General features: G+C 32.9%; 1 protein-coding gene across 1 annotated transcript in view; it reads right to left on the reverse strand.

Annotated features, from left to right (window-relative positions):
• Positions 1-15,259, reverse strand: part of LOC142323523 (uncharacterized) — a 49,731-nt gene that overhangs the window by 13,124 nt on the left and 21,348 nt on the right. The window contains exons 10-12 of the mRNA XM_075363285.1: positions 11,632-11,801; positions 7,737-7,834; positions 4,302-4,466 (exon numbers count right to left, since the gene is read on the reverse strand). Of these exons, the coding sequence (XP_075219400.1) occupies positions 4,302-4,466; positions 7,737-7,834; positions 11,632-11,801 (433 nt within the window). The remainder of the gene's footprint in view (positions 1-4,301; positions 4,467-7,736; positions 7,835-11,631; positions 11,802-15,259) is intronic.

Consider the following 15,259-nt stretch of genomic DNA (forward strand, 5'->3'; position numbering starts at 1 on the left):
TTTATGCTAAAAGGGTTCACTACTATTAACAGTTCAAGAACTTCATTAGAGGCAACACTGGCATTTTAGATCAAGTGTTTTTCACAGATGAAGTGTGGTTTCACATTGGTGGGTATATTAATAGTCAACTATCAGACCTGGAATATTGAAAACTTGGAAATTTTCTTTGAATCTCCTCTACATCCACAAAAAATAGGCATATGGTTGTGGTTTTGAGGTGACAACAATAGGACCCTTGTTTTTTTTTTAAATACGTACTTTCTTAATTACTTTGCAGTACTTTTATTTCATAATTTTATAGAAACAGATATTACAATAACTGGAATAATTAATAAAAGGTGTTGAAAATGACCTCCTCCAACATCAATATAACACTGTACAGGTTTCAATTTTTTTTCAAACACTTCAACCAGCTAGTGTTTTGGAATGTCTCGTATGTATGCCATTATTACGGTTTTTACTTCGTCATTCATGGTGGTCTGTTGTGATACACTGCTTGTTTCACTTCTCCCCACAGAAAGTAATCTGGGGGAGTCAGATCGAGCAATCATGCAAACCATAAACCTTTCAAAATGATTCATTCACCAAAGACATTTCATAAAAATGTTATTGACCTGTTAGCTGTGCATTGTGGTAGCATCTTGTTTGAAACAACCATGACTGATTTCCACTACTATTCACTGATGAAGTTTGTTAAAACAGCACAATAATGATCACTATTAACTGTATTTTCAGAAAAGATTGGACCCACAAGCGCATTCTACTCACACTGACCTAGATTCCAATTTTCACTTCACGTAGAAATTGTTCATGAAATCCTTGGGGGTTAGTTGTCGACCACAGTTGTGCATTTTGGAATTAATATACCCTCAAGATGAAACCACACTTCATCTTTAAAAACATATTGTTGAGCATGCCTATGTAATTTTGGTCAATAAAACGTTTAAACTGCTGACAATAATTTAGTCTTTTGCCATGTAAGTTTAAGTTTTTGAGCACACATTACTTTGTAGGGGAAAGTTTCAGATCTTTTCTTACAGCTTTATGTGCAGTAGCAAGTCTGATAGCGTGCTGCTGTGCTAACCTACACAATGACTTTGATGGCCTTTTGGCTATAGCATCTGAAATATCAAACAGCTTCTATTCGTTTAGATAAGGTGGTCTTCCACTTTGATCAGCGTCTTCAACTGAGCCTGTTGCCCGAAATTTTTCGATAAGAGTTTGAACTGCATTGCGGTTAGGTACTGTGTATTTGGAAACTTTTAAAAAAACATGTGCTTTACTAAATCAGTATATTTGTCACCTTCATGAAAGATGTGTTCAACAATAAAAATGCGTTCCTCTACTGAAAGAACCATTATGTGTCTTGCAACTATTGATTCCAAAAACAAAACATGTTCGATCATAACTCAACAACTGGTAAATTTTGACAAATAAATAAATTTTGTTAACAAATTTTGATTTATTACTGAGCAATGCCCAATGAATCCACAGGAAAACCAACCTAAAGCCAAAAGAACACAATGCACCACGTAATTTTAAAGTATACTGCACAGCGACTTGAAGAGTATTCCACTACTCCGAACGCACTGTATTCTTTATAGACTTAACTAAGTGATGGGGGTTCTTGTATGTTGAACATTCTGTATAATTGAAACAGCAACCAATTATACAAGATAGATTGAAAAAGTTTCCAGAATTACAAGGGTTGTTCAATAAATCCTTAGAAAATCCAAGAGATGGCGCTTGTAGTATTGAAGATGATTTGTTTTTAGTAAGTGTCATTTGTCGTTAGAGTGCAGTTAGTTTCAGCTGTATCTATCACATGGTTTCATTGTCATAGTTGATTGAAGCAACAAACTACTGTTTATTTAGAAACATGGAAAAAAGTGAGTTTCAAGTAGTGATTAAACACTTATATTTAAAAGGCTTAACACTGAAAGAGATCAAAGCTGAGTTGGATGAAGTTTATGGCACATCTACTCCTGTGTTTGCAACTGTTTACAATTGGGTAAATGAGTTTAAATGTGGTCGTACATCCACAAAAGATGAACATTGTTCAGGACGTCCAGTGGAAGTGACCACCCCCAAAATGATTGACAAAATTCACGATATGGTTTTGAGTGATCAACGAATCAAAGTGTGCAAAATATTTGGGGTCACAGGCATAATGAAAGGTACAGTGTTTTCAATTTTGCATGAAAAATTGGTGTGAAAAAACTTTTGGCAAGATGGGTGCCGCATTTGCTCTCAATGGAAAATAAATGTTGTCAACTCTGAGGCTGTTTTGGTGTTTTTCTGTCGCAATCCTGATGAGTTTCTGCGTCTATACATAACTGTGGATGAAACATGGATACACTACTAAACTCCAGAGACAAAGGAAAAGTCAAAAGAGTGTATTTTTAAGGAAAATGGGCTCTGAAGAAGGCGAAGACGGTGAAATTGGCCAGCAAGGTGATGGCCATGGTTTTTTGGAATGCATGCAGTATCATATATACTGATTATTTGGAAAAAGGATAAACAATAATTGGAGAGTATTATGAGTCGTTATTGCACCAGTTGAGCAAAGAAAGCAAGAAAAAATCCTCATTTGAAAAAGAAATTAGATCCTCTTCCATCAAGACAAGGCACGGGTGCACACCTGCGCAGTTTTGATTCCAAAATTGTGGAATTAAAGTTTGAATGATTACAACATACATCGTATTCACAGGATTTGGCCCCAATGACTTTTTTTAATTTCCAAACTTGAAAAAATGGCTTAGTGGACAACGGTTCACATCAACCAAGGAGGTCATCACCCAAACAGATGCTTATTTTGAGGACCTACTGAAATCCTACTTTTTAGACAGCTTAAAAAAGTTGGAGAAACGCTTGGAAACGTGTATAGAGTTAAAAGGAGATTATGTTAAAAAATAAAATAAAATCTACACAAAATAATTTGTTTTTCTATCTTTTCTAAGGACTTACTGAACGACCCTTGTTACATGAAAAAACTTTAGAGTATATTTCCTTCAAAGAAGTTTACTTTAGCAACTAAAATGAAATATTCCTTTAATCCCTTTAAAGGTATTGTTCTCAGCCGCCTTACTGCACTGGCCTTCACATTATCGGTGTTCTTGTAACTTTTCCTTAGGAAAAGTTCAGGAAAATCAGCCAATGCTGAGTCAAGCAAGTGTGGTGGATGCTCCAGTTGTTACATTGATTATGCAAGATACTCTTTGATGAGCATGCATTCTCATGCACTGTGCACAAAATGATCTAATTCTTTGTTTCACATTTTTCAGAATAATTCCTTTTCACTGCATCCTGTAAAAGATGAAGGATATTGATGTACATTTGTTTGCTTGCTGTCTGTCTGTCAGAAATGAATTTGTAGTCAACAATACTATGCAAATCAAAAAAAAAACTTCTGGCATAAATTTTCCTTTACTCCTATTTAAACAAAATTTCTGTGACCACAGAGATGATGTTGATTTCCACTCTGATGATTGGTATTTTATATATGGATCATACAAAAACAATCTCTCCTTAAACATTGCATTAAACATTCTCCTTAAACATTACATTCACCAAAACATCTCTCCTTATAACATTGCCCAGAAAAATTTTATCTCAATCAGTTATAGTAATGGGTCTCCTGCCAGTATTGTCAATGCAAATCAAAAAGAGACTCGTTCTGATCTGCAGGAACTTCTGTAACAATGTGTTGACAAAGGGAATCATGTTCAGATCATTATGGAGAATACTGTAGCAACCTCTGAATGATATACAGACTATTGAAATTATTCCCTTGACAGTTTTTCTTTTAACACTTTAAACAACAATTTCAACACACTTGATGTCCTCTTTATTTATTGGGTACATGTACACCCATAATGGATGTCTTCATAACAGGCACCCAATCAATACACAATTTAAACTTCCACACTATCACAACCATTACTAAAGTGGTTATGCTTACGTTTATATGGTACGAACCACTCTTTTCTTCATTCCTGATTCTGCAAATGTTTGTTCCAGTAGCATTAATGTCTCTGATGGTGATTTTTTTAAACAAAATGCAAAATTTTATATTTGTGCATTGTTCAATTGCTGCCATTTTTCACTGTGACGTACAATATGAAACAAACAACTTCAGTATTGTATGCAAAACAGGCATCATGTGATGCTGTGGTTCTGGCGCAGCGGTGACAATGACAATGATAATAATAATCACAGTCAAAAGATATAATCTTATCTTTAATAATATACAAAAACTGAACTAAATGGTAGTTATAAAACAAAATATAATTAATACTTACTGATGAGAAGCCAATGAAGTAGACTGAATGAAAGATGCAGGGCAAGATGAACACTGGTATGGACGTTGTCCACTATGAATTCTTTCATGACGTATTAAATGTGAAACATGTCCAAATCCTCGACCACAAGTTCCACAAATATAAGGTCGTTCATTGGTATGAGTTCTAAAAAAAGAAAGTTTCATCAAACAAACCAAATATGGACAATGTCCAGCCGATTGAAAAAAAATGTAACCTAGTGTACAAATTTTTCATTAACTCACTATTACCCAGATATTAAAATTATTTTTAAAACTAAACTAAACTATCATATTACAGTTACATTCAGCACAAAAAACTAGGCAAGATAGTGTACAGTAACAAATTAATGTACTTTTATTTTTGAGAAACAATTATTATAAACACTGTTTTTAATTAAGAGAGCAAATATCATTAATAATGACATAAATAAATAAGGTAGTCTTATTGTAAGAAAACCTACGTACCTAACTAATATAGAACCGTTTTTCAGGTCAAATAAAATCAATACCAGGTTTAGTAAGATATCAAATTCCTGTACACCCACCCCTCTGGATCTAACAATTAACATGATACTGTCTTTGGTGATTAGTTTACAACTTAAAAACTTGTTACACAAAGCAGTAACATATCAAAGATCACAATTTTTTCCTCATGTGTCCAGTTTTATTTCATTGTTTCTAGTAATATCAAAAAAGTTAATAAAAACTAAAGAAAACTTCATTTTTATTTTTACTACTTATTGGCTATAACAAAAAAAAAAGGTTCAAAATGTGTTCAACTTTCATATTTCTCTGTGAAAGTTGAACATATTTTGAAAAAGAATGATTTGAGTGGCACAACATTTAAATTTTTACTATTTTAAGGAGGCCAAGGGATCAAGGATGTCTAGAGGTAAAAGAATGCGTGGACTCTTATGGGAGAAAATGAGAAAATTAGAATGTTTTATCAAAATGCATTCTACCTTCAAGGACAAGTATAAAAACAATCAATGATTGCAATGAAATCAAGGCACCCTGCTCACTAAGTTATATAACACCCCACCCCCAAAATAAACAAAAATTTAAATATTACAATATTTAAACGAGTTTATTTTTTAAACTCTACTTCTGGAAGCCTGTTTAACTACCAATGATGTCTTTAAGTCCATAAATCTAGCAATAAAAAAAAGGCAAGCAACTATTGTCATTACAACTTAGCACTTGAAAACAAATGTAAGTTGAAAAGAAACTTTTTGCTTTTAATCACAATCGGAATGTAACAACTATTTCAATTTTTTTCTCTAATTATGTTTCTGGATAAACATTACTCTAAGCTAACATTTCTGAACCTTTCAGTATTTGTGTCCCAATTTTCATCACACCCCCACTCTCATACAATAACAATGTATATAATAATGTATTCTGACAGTAAAGCTATACTATGACCTCAACTACAAACCTTACAAATTATGAAGAATAAGTAAATTTACTGATATTTGGCAACACTGATCCACTGCACTAACAAAACCAGAACTGATGCCTCTCTATTGCTCTCTGTCTTACATCCAACATAATGGACATTCTCACAGTTTCGTGAGAACTTCCAATTTGTCTCAAACATTCTGGAATGTCCGTTACACCATTGGTGAAGAATTTATTTTGCCAGCTGCAACTGAGATTGTAGAAACTATGTTTGGAGATAACTTTGCCAAACAATTGCAGTCCATACCTCTATCAAATGATACTGTTGACTGTCAAATTGCTGATATAGCTGAAGATGTACAGCATCAGCTTTTCAGGAAGTTGTGCGAGAATTGTTTTCAATTCAGCTTCATGAGGCAACAAATAAAGATGCTCATTTCATTGTCTTTGTTCAATTTTGTGGTGGTATGTCAGCAGTAGAAGAACTACTTTTCTACAAATCAATAGAACTCAAAGCAACAGCACTCACATTACTTGCTATCTTAAATGATTTTATAAACAAGAAAAAATAGAATGGAAAAACTGCATTGGAATATGCACCGATGCTGCTCGTTCAATATCTGAAAGATTCCAAAATATGCAAGCACTTGTGAAACAAAAATCTCCACATTGGACACATTACATAATTCACAAAGAAATTCTGGCTTCCAAAGAAATGAGTCCTGGTCTAAATATTATGCTAATGATGGTTGTAACAGTAGTAAATTATATAAAAATGAGACCCCTAAAATCACGAATCTTTTCTGCACTTTGTAAAGATATGGGTGCAGTACATTCAGCATTACTATTTTATTGCGAAGCAAGATGGTTATCACGTGGGAAATTTTTGCAATGTATTTATGAATTAAGAGATAAAACTGCCATTTTTCTAGAAGAGGAAAACCAACCGGAAGCCTAGAGGTTTTGAGATGGTTTATTTGTGATGGAATTGAGGTACTTGGTCAATATATTTGAGAAATGAAATACCATGAATCTTCAACTTGAAGGAGCAAACACACATATGTTGGATACAAATGACAAAGTTAATACTTTTTGTAGAAAATTGGATTTGTGGAGCAGAAATTTAAAGCAAAAAACTTAGAAATGTTTGAAAATGCGGATGAATATGTTAAAACTTACAAGCCTGAAAAACAACATGCGAAAGTTGTTTTTGTAACCATTGAAAATCATTTAGCCATGCTGGCAAAGAATTTTGAAAAGTATATTTGATGACAACTTGGTAGCAAGTTACGAGTGAGTTAGGGGTCCATTTTAAAATACTCCTGAAGGACTCTCAACTGCCAAAGAAGAAATCTTAATACACTTCACAGTAAGTGGCAAAATCAAAAGACAATTTAGTAATAAATCACTCTTTATTTTGGGCAAGGGTGGAAGATGAGTTTTCTGCACTGAAAACAAGAGCATTTCGTATACTATTACCATTTTCAACATCCTACCTCTGCGAAATAGGATTTTCTGTGGTGACTGCTTTGAAGACAAAATATAGATCTCAGGTAAATATAGAAAAAGGACTCAGAGTGTCTATTAAATATCTAATATTAAACCTTCCTTTGAAAAGCTTTGCTCTGCAAGACAGGCCCAAGCAAGTCACTAATAATTATTAAACTTGTTTTTAATTTAGTATTGATAAGTTATTAAATACATTGTGCAGTACTGATTCAATCCTATTTATAAGCGTATTATAAAAGTGTAATGAGTATTTTATTATTTAATACATAAGAATGTATTTTTTTTTTTGCTTTCCTTTCAGTAAATTAATAAATTTTTTTAATAATATTTTCTTTTCGATATTGTTGTGCCTACCATTTAGCGTTATCACGCCCCCATAGAGAGGTGCACTCCACAGGTTGAGAAACACTGGTCTAAGATATTTTAAGTAATATTCAAGTTGAAACAACTTATTCAGCAAGACTGATAATAGTTACAAAAAGAAAAATTGTTCATTCTTCATTACCTGAAGTGTATCTTCAAATCATACTTCTTGAAAAAGCTCTTTTGACATACAGAACATTTATGAGGCCTCTGTTTCAAATGATCTCGATTTATATGAGCCTGAAAAACAAAAGAATATTTAATCTGCTAGAATCCTTTACTCTATGTAAAAGCATATATAGCCACAACTTCCCTTTTAAGTCATATTAAACAAAATGATAAATATATATGAACAAAAACAAAACTCAGAAATTATAATTGAACATATAACAAACAGGTTAACATACAAAGTTGAAAAACATACAAGTGTGCAAGCATATATTTGAAAATTTTTAAGATAAAATTAGATCTGAAATGTTGAATAACACACGATATTAGTCAGGCCTAAACAGGACCAACGCTGATATTTTAGTAAAAAGAAAGGACATCTAATATACTAAAACAATCAGTACATAGAATAGCTGATGACAAAGGCAAGCGCTCTCAATAAGAAGACAGAGATAGATTGTAGATTGTCCCTGTTGCTTTCCAACTTATAAATGGAACCAGTAAATGATTTCAATGTTAATAACTGTCTAGCAAATTGCATCCTACCAGAAGACAGAATGTAATTATAAAAACTATTTTTCCACTTACTGCTTTATTTTTTTCTTACATTCATTCAGTATTTTCACAAATATTTTTGCTTCATCAGAACATTTTCTGGACATTAATTCTTCTTAAATTTAATTACTTTTTACATAATTAAAATATTAAAAATATAGAAAGTGTATCTCTAAGTTAATGTATCTCTTCTCAGTCAACAATTGATGATCCCATTCAAGAATTCTAATAAAATATTTACTAACAGACATTACTAATGCTTTCACACAAAATTATACACATTACTTTATAAGCACGTATAAACAAACCTTCTATTAAATAAACCACAGAAAATAGTGGCAGTTTCATTTGTTTTGCACCCTCTCAAAATTTTTTTAAATGGTATTACATTTTATGGTTTTATTTAATTTTTTTCCATTGTATAAAATTATTCAGTTAAATTTCTCTAAATTGTGTTTTAAAATATATAAAGAATAAGGCCTGAAAGTTGATGGAGTATTTACTTCTTTTTTTAAGTGTCATCATCATATCTCAGATTCAATAAGATAAAATTTATGATTTTTCTGATGCATCATAATCAGACCTTCAAAGAGCTAAAATAAATTTTGTTAGATTTTTTAAAATTACATAAAACAAAGAGGGATGGAAGTACACAAGCTCTGATTAAATTAATAGCACAAACAATTTAAGAGTATAAACAACAGTAAATAATTCCAAAAAACTCCCTTTATGTCCAACAGAGAAAAAAGTTTAAAATTGTTTTTTTAGAAGGATGTTTTTCATTAGACAACTTAGTCAAAACAATAAAGTAAAAATAAGAAATAAAAACAAAGATTTAAAGTAGAGTTAACAAAGTTATAACAATTATAAATCCACAAAACATAACCGAGCAAATTATGCTACACTCAATAGCCAGGATGACAAATGGGATAAAACATGTCATGTTAATATATAATAGTATTATAATTATAATAAGTATAAATTTAAGACACCCTATGTTTAAATACGAGGGTAAATTAAATTTAAATGGCAATTTTACTATTCTATGCAGCAAGCAGTTCCAAGCTGTATGGCGGGAGGGGGAACCATCTTGGTTGGCTTCTCCACTCTGTTCTGTCATCAGTACAGCTATGAGCAAGAGGTTTCATCATCTACTGCATAATGTATTATCATAAAGTTTTTAACTAATGACGGCATTAAACCCGCAGAAATTTTAACTTGTTTAAAGGAACAGTTTGGGAATGCTACACTGTCCCAAAACCGTGGGTCAGACAATTTAAGGGCGAGTGAGAAAACATAGAAAATTAGTCATGATTGACGCCCAGGGTCAAGTCTCACAGCTCACAACATTCATGCCATTCAAGAGCTTATCGAAGGTGATCGCAGGTTCACAGTTGAAGAAATCGCATCAGGAGTGTCAGCTATGGGAGTACTCAATCCATTATCACTGATCGGCTTTAGAAAAATTAGTACTTAATGAGTTCCGAGGTTGTTGACCCAAAATCAAAAACAGGTCAGGTTGGAGATCTGTGAGAGATTTTTTAATCAATTTCGGCAAGAAGGGGATATTTTTTGAGGCACATTATCACATGTGATGAGAATTAGGTCCATTATTACACTCCTGAGTCAAAAATGGCAAGTAAGGAGTGGCAAAGGAATGATGAGGGCTGCCCAGTGAAGGCCAAAACCTGTCAGACAGCCGGAAAAATTCATGCAACAATTTTTTTGACTCAAGGAGTTTTACTCATTGATTTTCTCCGCAATCAATGAATAGTGAATGCGGCTTACTATTGCCAGCTACTACAGTCAACAAAAGGAACCTATTGAAACAAGACAGGGTATGCCCATTAGAGATGTTCCTTCTCCATGAAAATGCCAGGCCACACACCACGATTTTGACAAAGGATAAATTACAAAAATGCACTGGGAAACCCTGAACCACCTTCCCTACAGTCCAGATTTTTCCTCCATGTTTGCGGATTTGTTTTTTTGTTTGCGGCTTTCAAAGAATCATTTGGATGGGAACGATTCAAAAATAATGAAGACATCGATGTGTACGTTCGTAATTGGTTGACGACTCATCCTCGAACTTTTTATGAACAAGGAATATTCAAGCTTCCAAATTGTTGGCAAAAGTGTATAGATCATGCAGAAGACTATATAGAGAAATATGAAGATATGAATTATGTATATTATTAATCAATAAATTTATTAAAAAATTTTACCATTTATATCTGATTCACCCTCATAGAGACCTCTGTGAAAGTAATAAACATGGAGAAAAATAAAGTAGTAAATGGAAATATTAAATTTTATAAATAATTAAATATAGAAACTAAAGGAAAATTTGGGAATGGAGTAATTAAGGAAAGAAATAAGTATCTTAAAATTCGATACCACACTGTATTTTTGGGCAGAAAAATAAGTTAAAGAAATTATGCATGGCATGGATGTATGCAAAGACAGACACTCAGTCTGAAAAGACACAAGAGTAAAGTAAAAGTAATAAAATGTAACAGAAATGAGAAATAAATACTAATGTAGAGGAAACTAATATAACAAAAGTAAGATTGTTAATGGATACAAAAGGTGGATGAAGTAAAGTGGGTATGTAAAGCAGATTGGTACATGCAAAACTTCTATGCAGAAAAGAAGTTTTCTAGTATTAAATAAAAGTTCTAAGAATATATTACCTTAGGTTTGGTTACATATATTCTAATTACATGGTATAAAAATTATAATTTATAATTATATTTACATAAAAATTACAACCATAAAGTTATTTCTTGTTGAAAACAATAACCAAGGATCATCAGTTTTCTCAAACTTTTGCATTAATTTGTTCAAAAAGGCCACAAATCTGAAAACTAGACCTCTTACTTTCATCAAGAACATCTGCACCAATTTCAGTAAATTCCAAACTACGTTACTATAGGTCAACAAGTTTTATGCAATCCATGGTGAACTTCAGTAGCACTGATCTCTTATGCATTAAAAAATCAAACCACATACCAAAGTTACAGGGAGTTTATTTTTGAAACAATCATTACTCATTGTCACAGGACAGAGCAATTAACAAACAGCTGACAAAATAGCCAAAATCTATCTAATTAACCAAGTGAAACTAATGATTTAACCAAGCTAATAATGTTTGCTTAACCAAATTAACCAAGTTTAATTTGTTTTGCTGCTGCTATGAACTGTGACAACAAAAATAAATTGTTTTCAAACTTTAGTATTACTTAACTAATGAAACTAGTTTAAAAAATAAATAAATAAATATTAATTATAAATAAAACTGTAATGACAAATACCTGTAGTAATGATGAAGATGAATATATCTTGTTACAATATTCACATGGAAATACAGGTGGATTGGGATTGACAGAATGAGTTAAAATATGTTTATTCAGGGTAGATTTCCAAGCAAAGGATCGTCCGCATATTTTACATCGATACAACTGACGTCGAATATCATGGATACCTGCAAAAAATAGAGCAATCAAAACATTAAATACTATTTACTTATTAGTAACTAACTGCTTTAAGTTATTCAACTTACTTCCAATATTATTACCAAACAAATTATAAACACAATTTTCAGTATAATAACATTTTATTACGTTTTCACTTTATTAATTTTTTAACTTTATACAGAACCAATAAATAATTTCTTTGAATGACCATATAAATTAACATTATATTCACATAAAAATACAGAATATTCTTTGTTCTAAAATTTATATCCTGGTTTGGTGATGATAGTGGTTATCATGGACCAATTGTCTTGTACATATACAACAGACTGTTTTACTCATCGTCTGCACAAAATTTAGGAAGAGTACAGATGAAAGCCATTAAAATTAAGATAGGAATAACAAAACATGAAATAATGCATGTTTAACAATAAAAAAATGCCTACATGAAAAAAACATCTAAGCAATCTCTTCTAAGTGCTAAAATTAATTAATGATGGTTCTTTCATCATTTATTTATGAAGTAATAATCAATTATAGACAGATATAAAAACTTATAATGATGGCACTAAAAATGAAATATGCAAGAATTAAGGAGTAACATAACATTATTTGAAAGTAAACCATCTACGCAGGCAAAAAATCATGTAGAAATTAGCGTATGAGACTCATACTTGTGATAATAAATGTAAATTTTTAAAAGGTTTTAACTGAAAAATGTTTTTGTTCAATTGAAAAATTCCTCACTTCCTCCCTCCAACAAATAATAAGTAAGTTATATAATGATAAATTTAGGAAATTTAGGTTCAACTTCTGACACAATACTAAGTACAGAGACACCATAGGAGACAAAGTTATCTTTTATATTTGACTAGCACATTGTATAGATAATGTTGTATGTTTAAAAAGCACATCAGAATATTCTCCATTTATCTGCATACAGAATGTATGTCAGTTTTATTTTAACTAGTTATGAGTAACATTAAGTTAGTATATTCACTATTCCAACAGTTTTCAATTACTCAGGTAAGCTGACCCCATAGGGGAAGACACCCACTGTTCCAAGCCCTTATGGGCTTTACCAGAGGTCTTCTTCGAAACCTCAGCTTTTGACATATTTCAGTCCGCCTTGGCCAGGATGCCACCGATGCAAATGCCACGAGTGACCTTCCCATCAGTGTACTACTAATTAATAAATTCAAAACAATCTCACACAGCTCACCGAGTTTTAAGCAAGACTGAAAATACCTAACTAACAAAGAAATTGAACTACCTACCCGTAGAAGGTAAAAGTGAGTTCAACACGCAACATGAAACATAAAAATATTACATGGAACAATAACAACATAGTAAAACCAAAACAAAACAAACACAAGAACAACAAAAACATAATTTATAAAACAAAACATCAACAAAAATAGAATAAAAGAGAAATCCAAGCAGAGCTCTAGATTCCCTCAGCAATCTTTTCCTTTACTAAGTACACTACAAAACTCTCCACTATTGCTCATTCGGCCTGGCTCCTCCAGTTTACACGGAGATCCAAAGCCGACCCGATAAGATCAAGCTGACGGATGGTCTCCATACGCATTAACTCGTATTTCGAGCACTCATAAAGAACATGGTAGGTGTCGTACAACTGTCCACACTGAGGACAAAACCCAGAATCTACCAGGTCGAATTTCTGCAGTCTGTTTCTAAAAGCACCATGGCCAGAAAGAAATTGCGCCACATATTTATTAGGGTGCACCCATGAGGCGTCCCGCAAACAAACAACATTTTGAGAGAGATCATGCGTATAACGCCCACCATCTGTCTTATCCCATCTGGCCTGGCAAAAGGCATTGCCATGTTGTTCAATTTCTCAAACTTTATCTGAAGTCAACTCACCACACTTCTCAGCAACATACTGCTGCTGCTTCTCAGACACAATCAAGTCTATCGGTTTCACGCCTGCAATCACCAAGACTGCCTCCCGTGAAATGGTATGGTAACCACCCGTTACCGTTAATAATATTAGGCGTTGAGCCCTTGATAATTGTCCCGAAAACTTTTATATTTTAGCCTGCGTGCCCAAACAGGCGCTGCGTATAGCATAATAGCCTTGCACATGCCTTTGTACAGGATGTTCATGGTCTTAAAGTTAGGACCTCAATCAGGATTGACCCCTTTCAGGTGAGCTGTTATATAAAAACAAGAACCAGTTCCATCCCTTTGTGGCACATTTGATACATTAAAAATTATTATGCATATCATTACAGACTGGCCATAATTAATTTCATATATTTTATTACAGCAGTTAAAGATTTTATTTAAAATATCAGACTGCTTGCTATGCGCAGAAAAGTGAGCGCATAGAATCCCACCATGCACAGATGGCTTTATAAGCAACAGCACAGTAATGCAAGAGCATTCACTTTTGGACCATCACCAGGAGAAGACCAGGAAAAAGTCCATGGGCAAGTCGAATGTGGGATCTCTCTGTAGATGCCAACATCACCGTAGAAGCAGCAGGCCTGGCTGGCCCAGCAAAAAGTCCACTAACGCAGGAGGCATAGAAGTGACGGCAGAGCCAGACAATCACTGAACAGGGAGAACCATATCAGTATAAGATGACCAACGCTGACCCAGCACTGTGGACTCTAGAGCCATGGTGTAGTGGGGACCCAATGCTGCTGAGGGGAAGCTCAATTTGATTCCATTGGATGACCCACAATTCCCCGACTACAAACTGTCAAGCTGAGCTGAAATTGGTGGAGACCAGCAATCTGACTCAACAGTCCTTCTCAGGGGTCATACTTCATCAAATTTACAAATGGCCCTTTTCAGGGCCACCACTACAAACCCCAAACAGCCTTTTTCAGTGCTACCACAAGGTTCTAAGTTGCCACGTGCCGTCGAAGCAATTTGGAGACAATCTCTATGTCTATATTTACAAACACTATATAAAATTAGTTATATTTTACTTATGTAAAAGATCATTTTTTTCAGTTTACACCAATGCAATGATATATATTAGTAAAAGCCTTTCTGTAAGTTTAATTTATTAAAAAATGAAGAACAATTTTTGATCTTTAGAAAGTAAAACAACAGTGTTTGATTTATCTGTTTCTTTTTACCACTAATATTTTAATACAATATTCTATTACAATCAGCTAAAAAGGATTTCTTTTATATTGTTCTACTGAAACAACATTTTATTAAAACTAATCACTATACCTTAACACTGTCTTCATTATCCTAACTAGATGTTCAATCACATTTAACATTTTTATTTACTGCCTGCAGTATCACTCATATTTAAATAAGTACTACTGGTCAGGTGTTAGATAAAAATTATTTATGAATAAAATTACAACTAAAAATTAAACTAACTATGTCATACACCAGAATACACATCATGTTTGTATGATACAGATCCTATCCTAATTTCATGAAAAATAGAAATAAAGCTTTTGTATCGTAA

The sequence above is a fragment of the Lycorma delicatula genome, chromosome 4, assembly GCF_047948215.1.
Source record: "Lycorma delicatula isolate Av1 chromosome 4, ASM4794821v1, whole genome shotgun sequence".
Taxonomy (NCBI): Eukaryota; Metazoa; Arthropoda; class Insecta; order Hemiptera; family Fulgoridae; genus Lycorma; species Lycorma delicatula.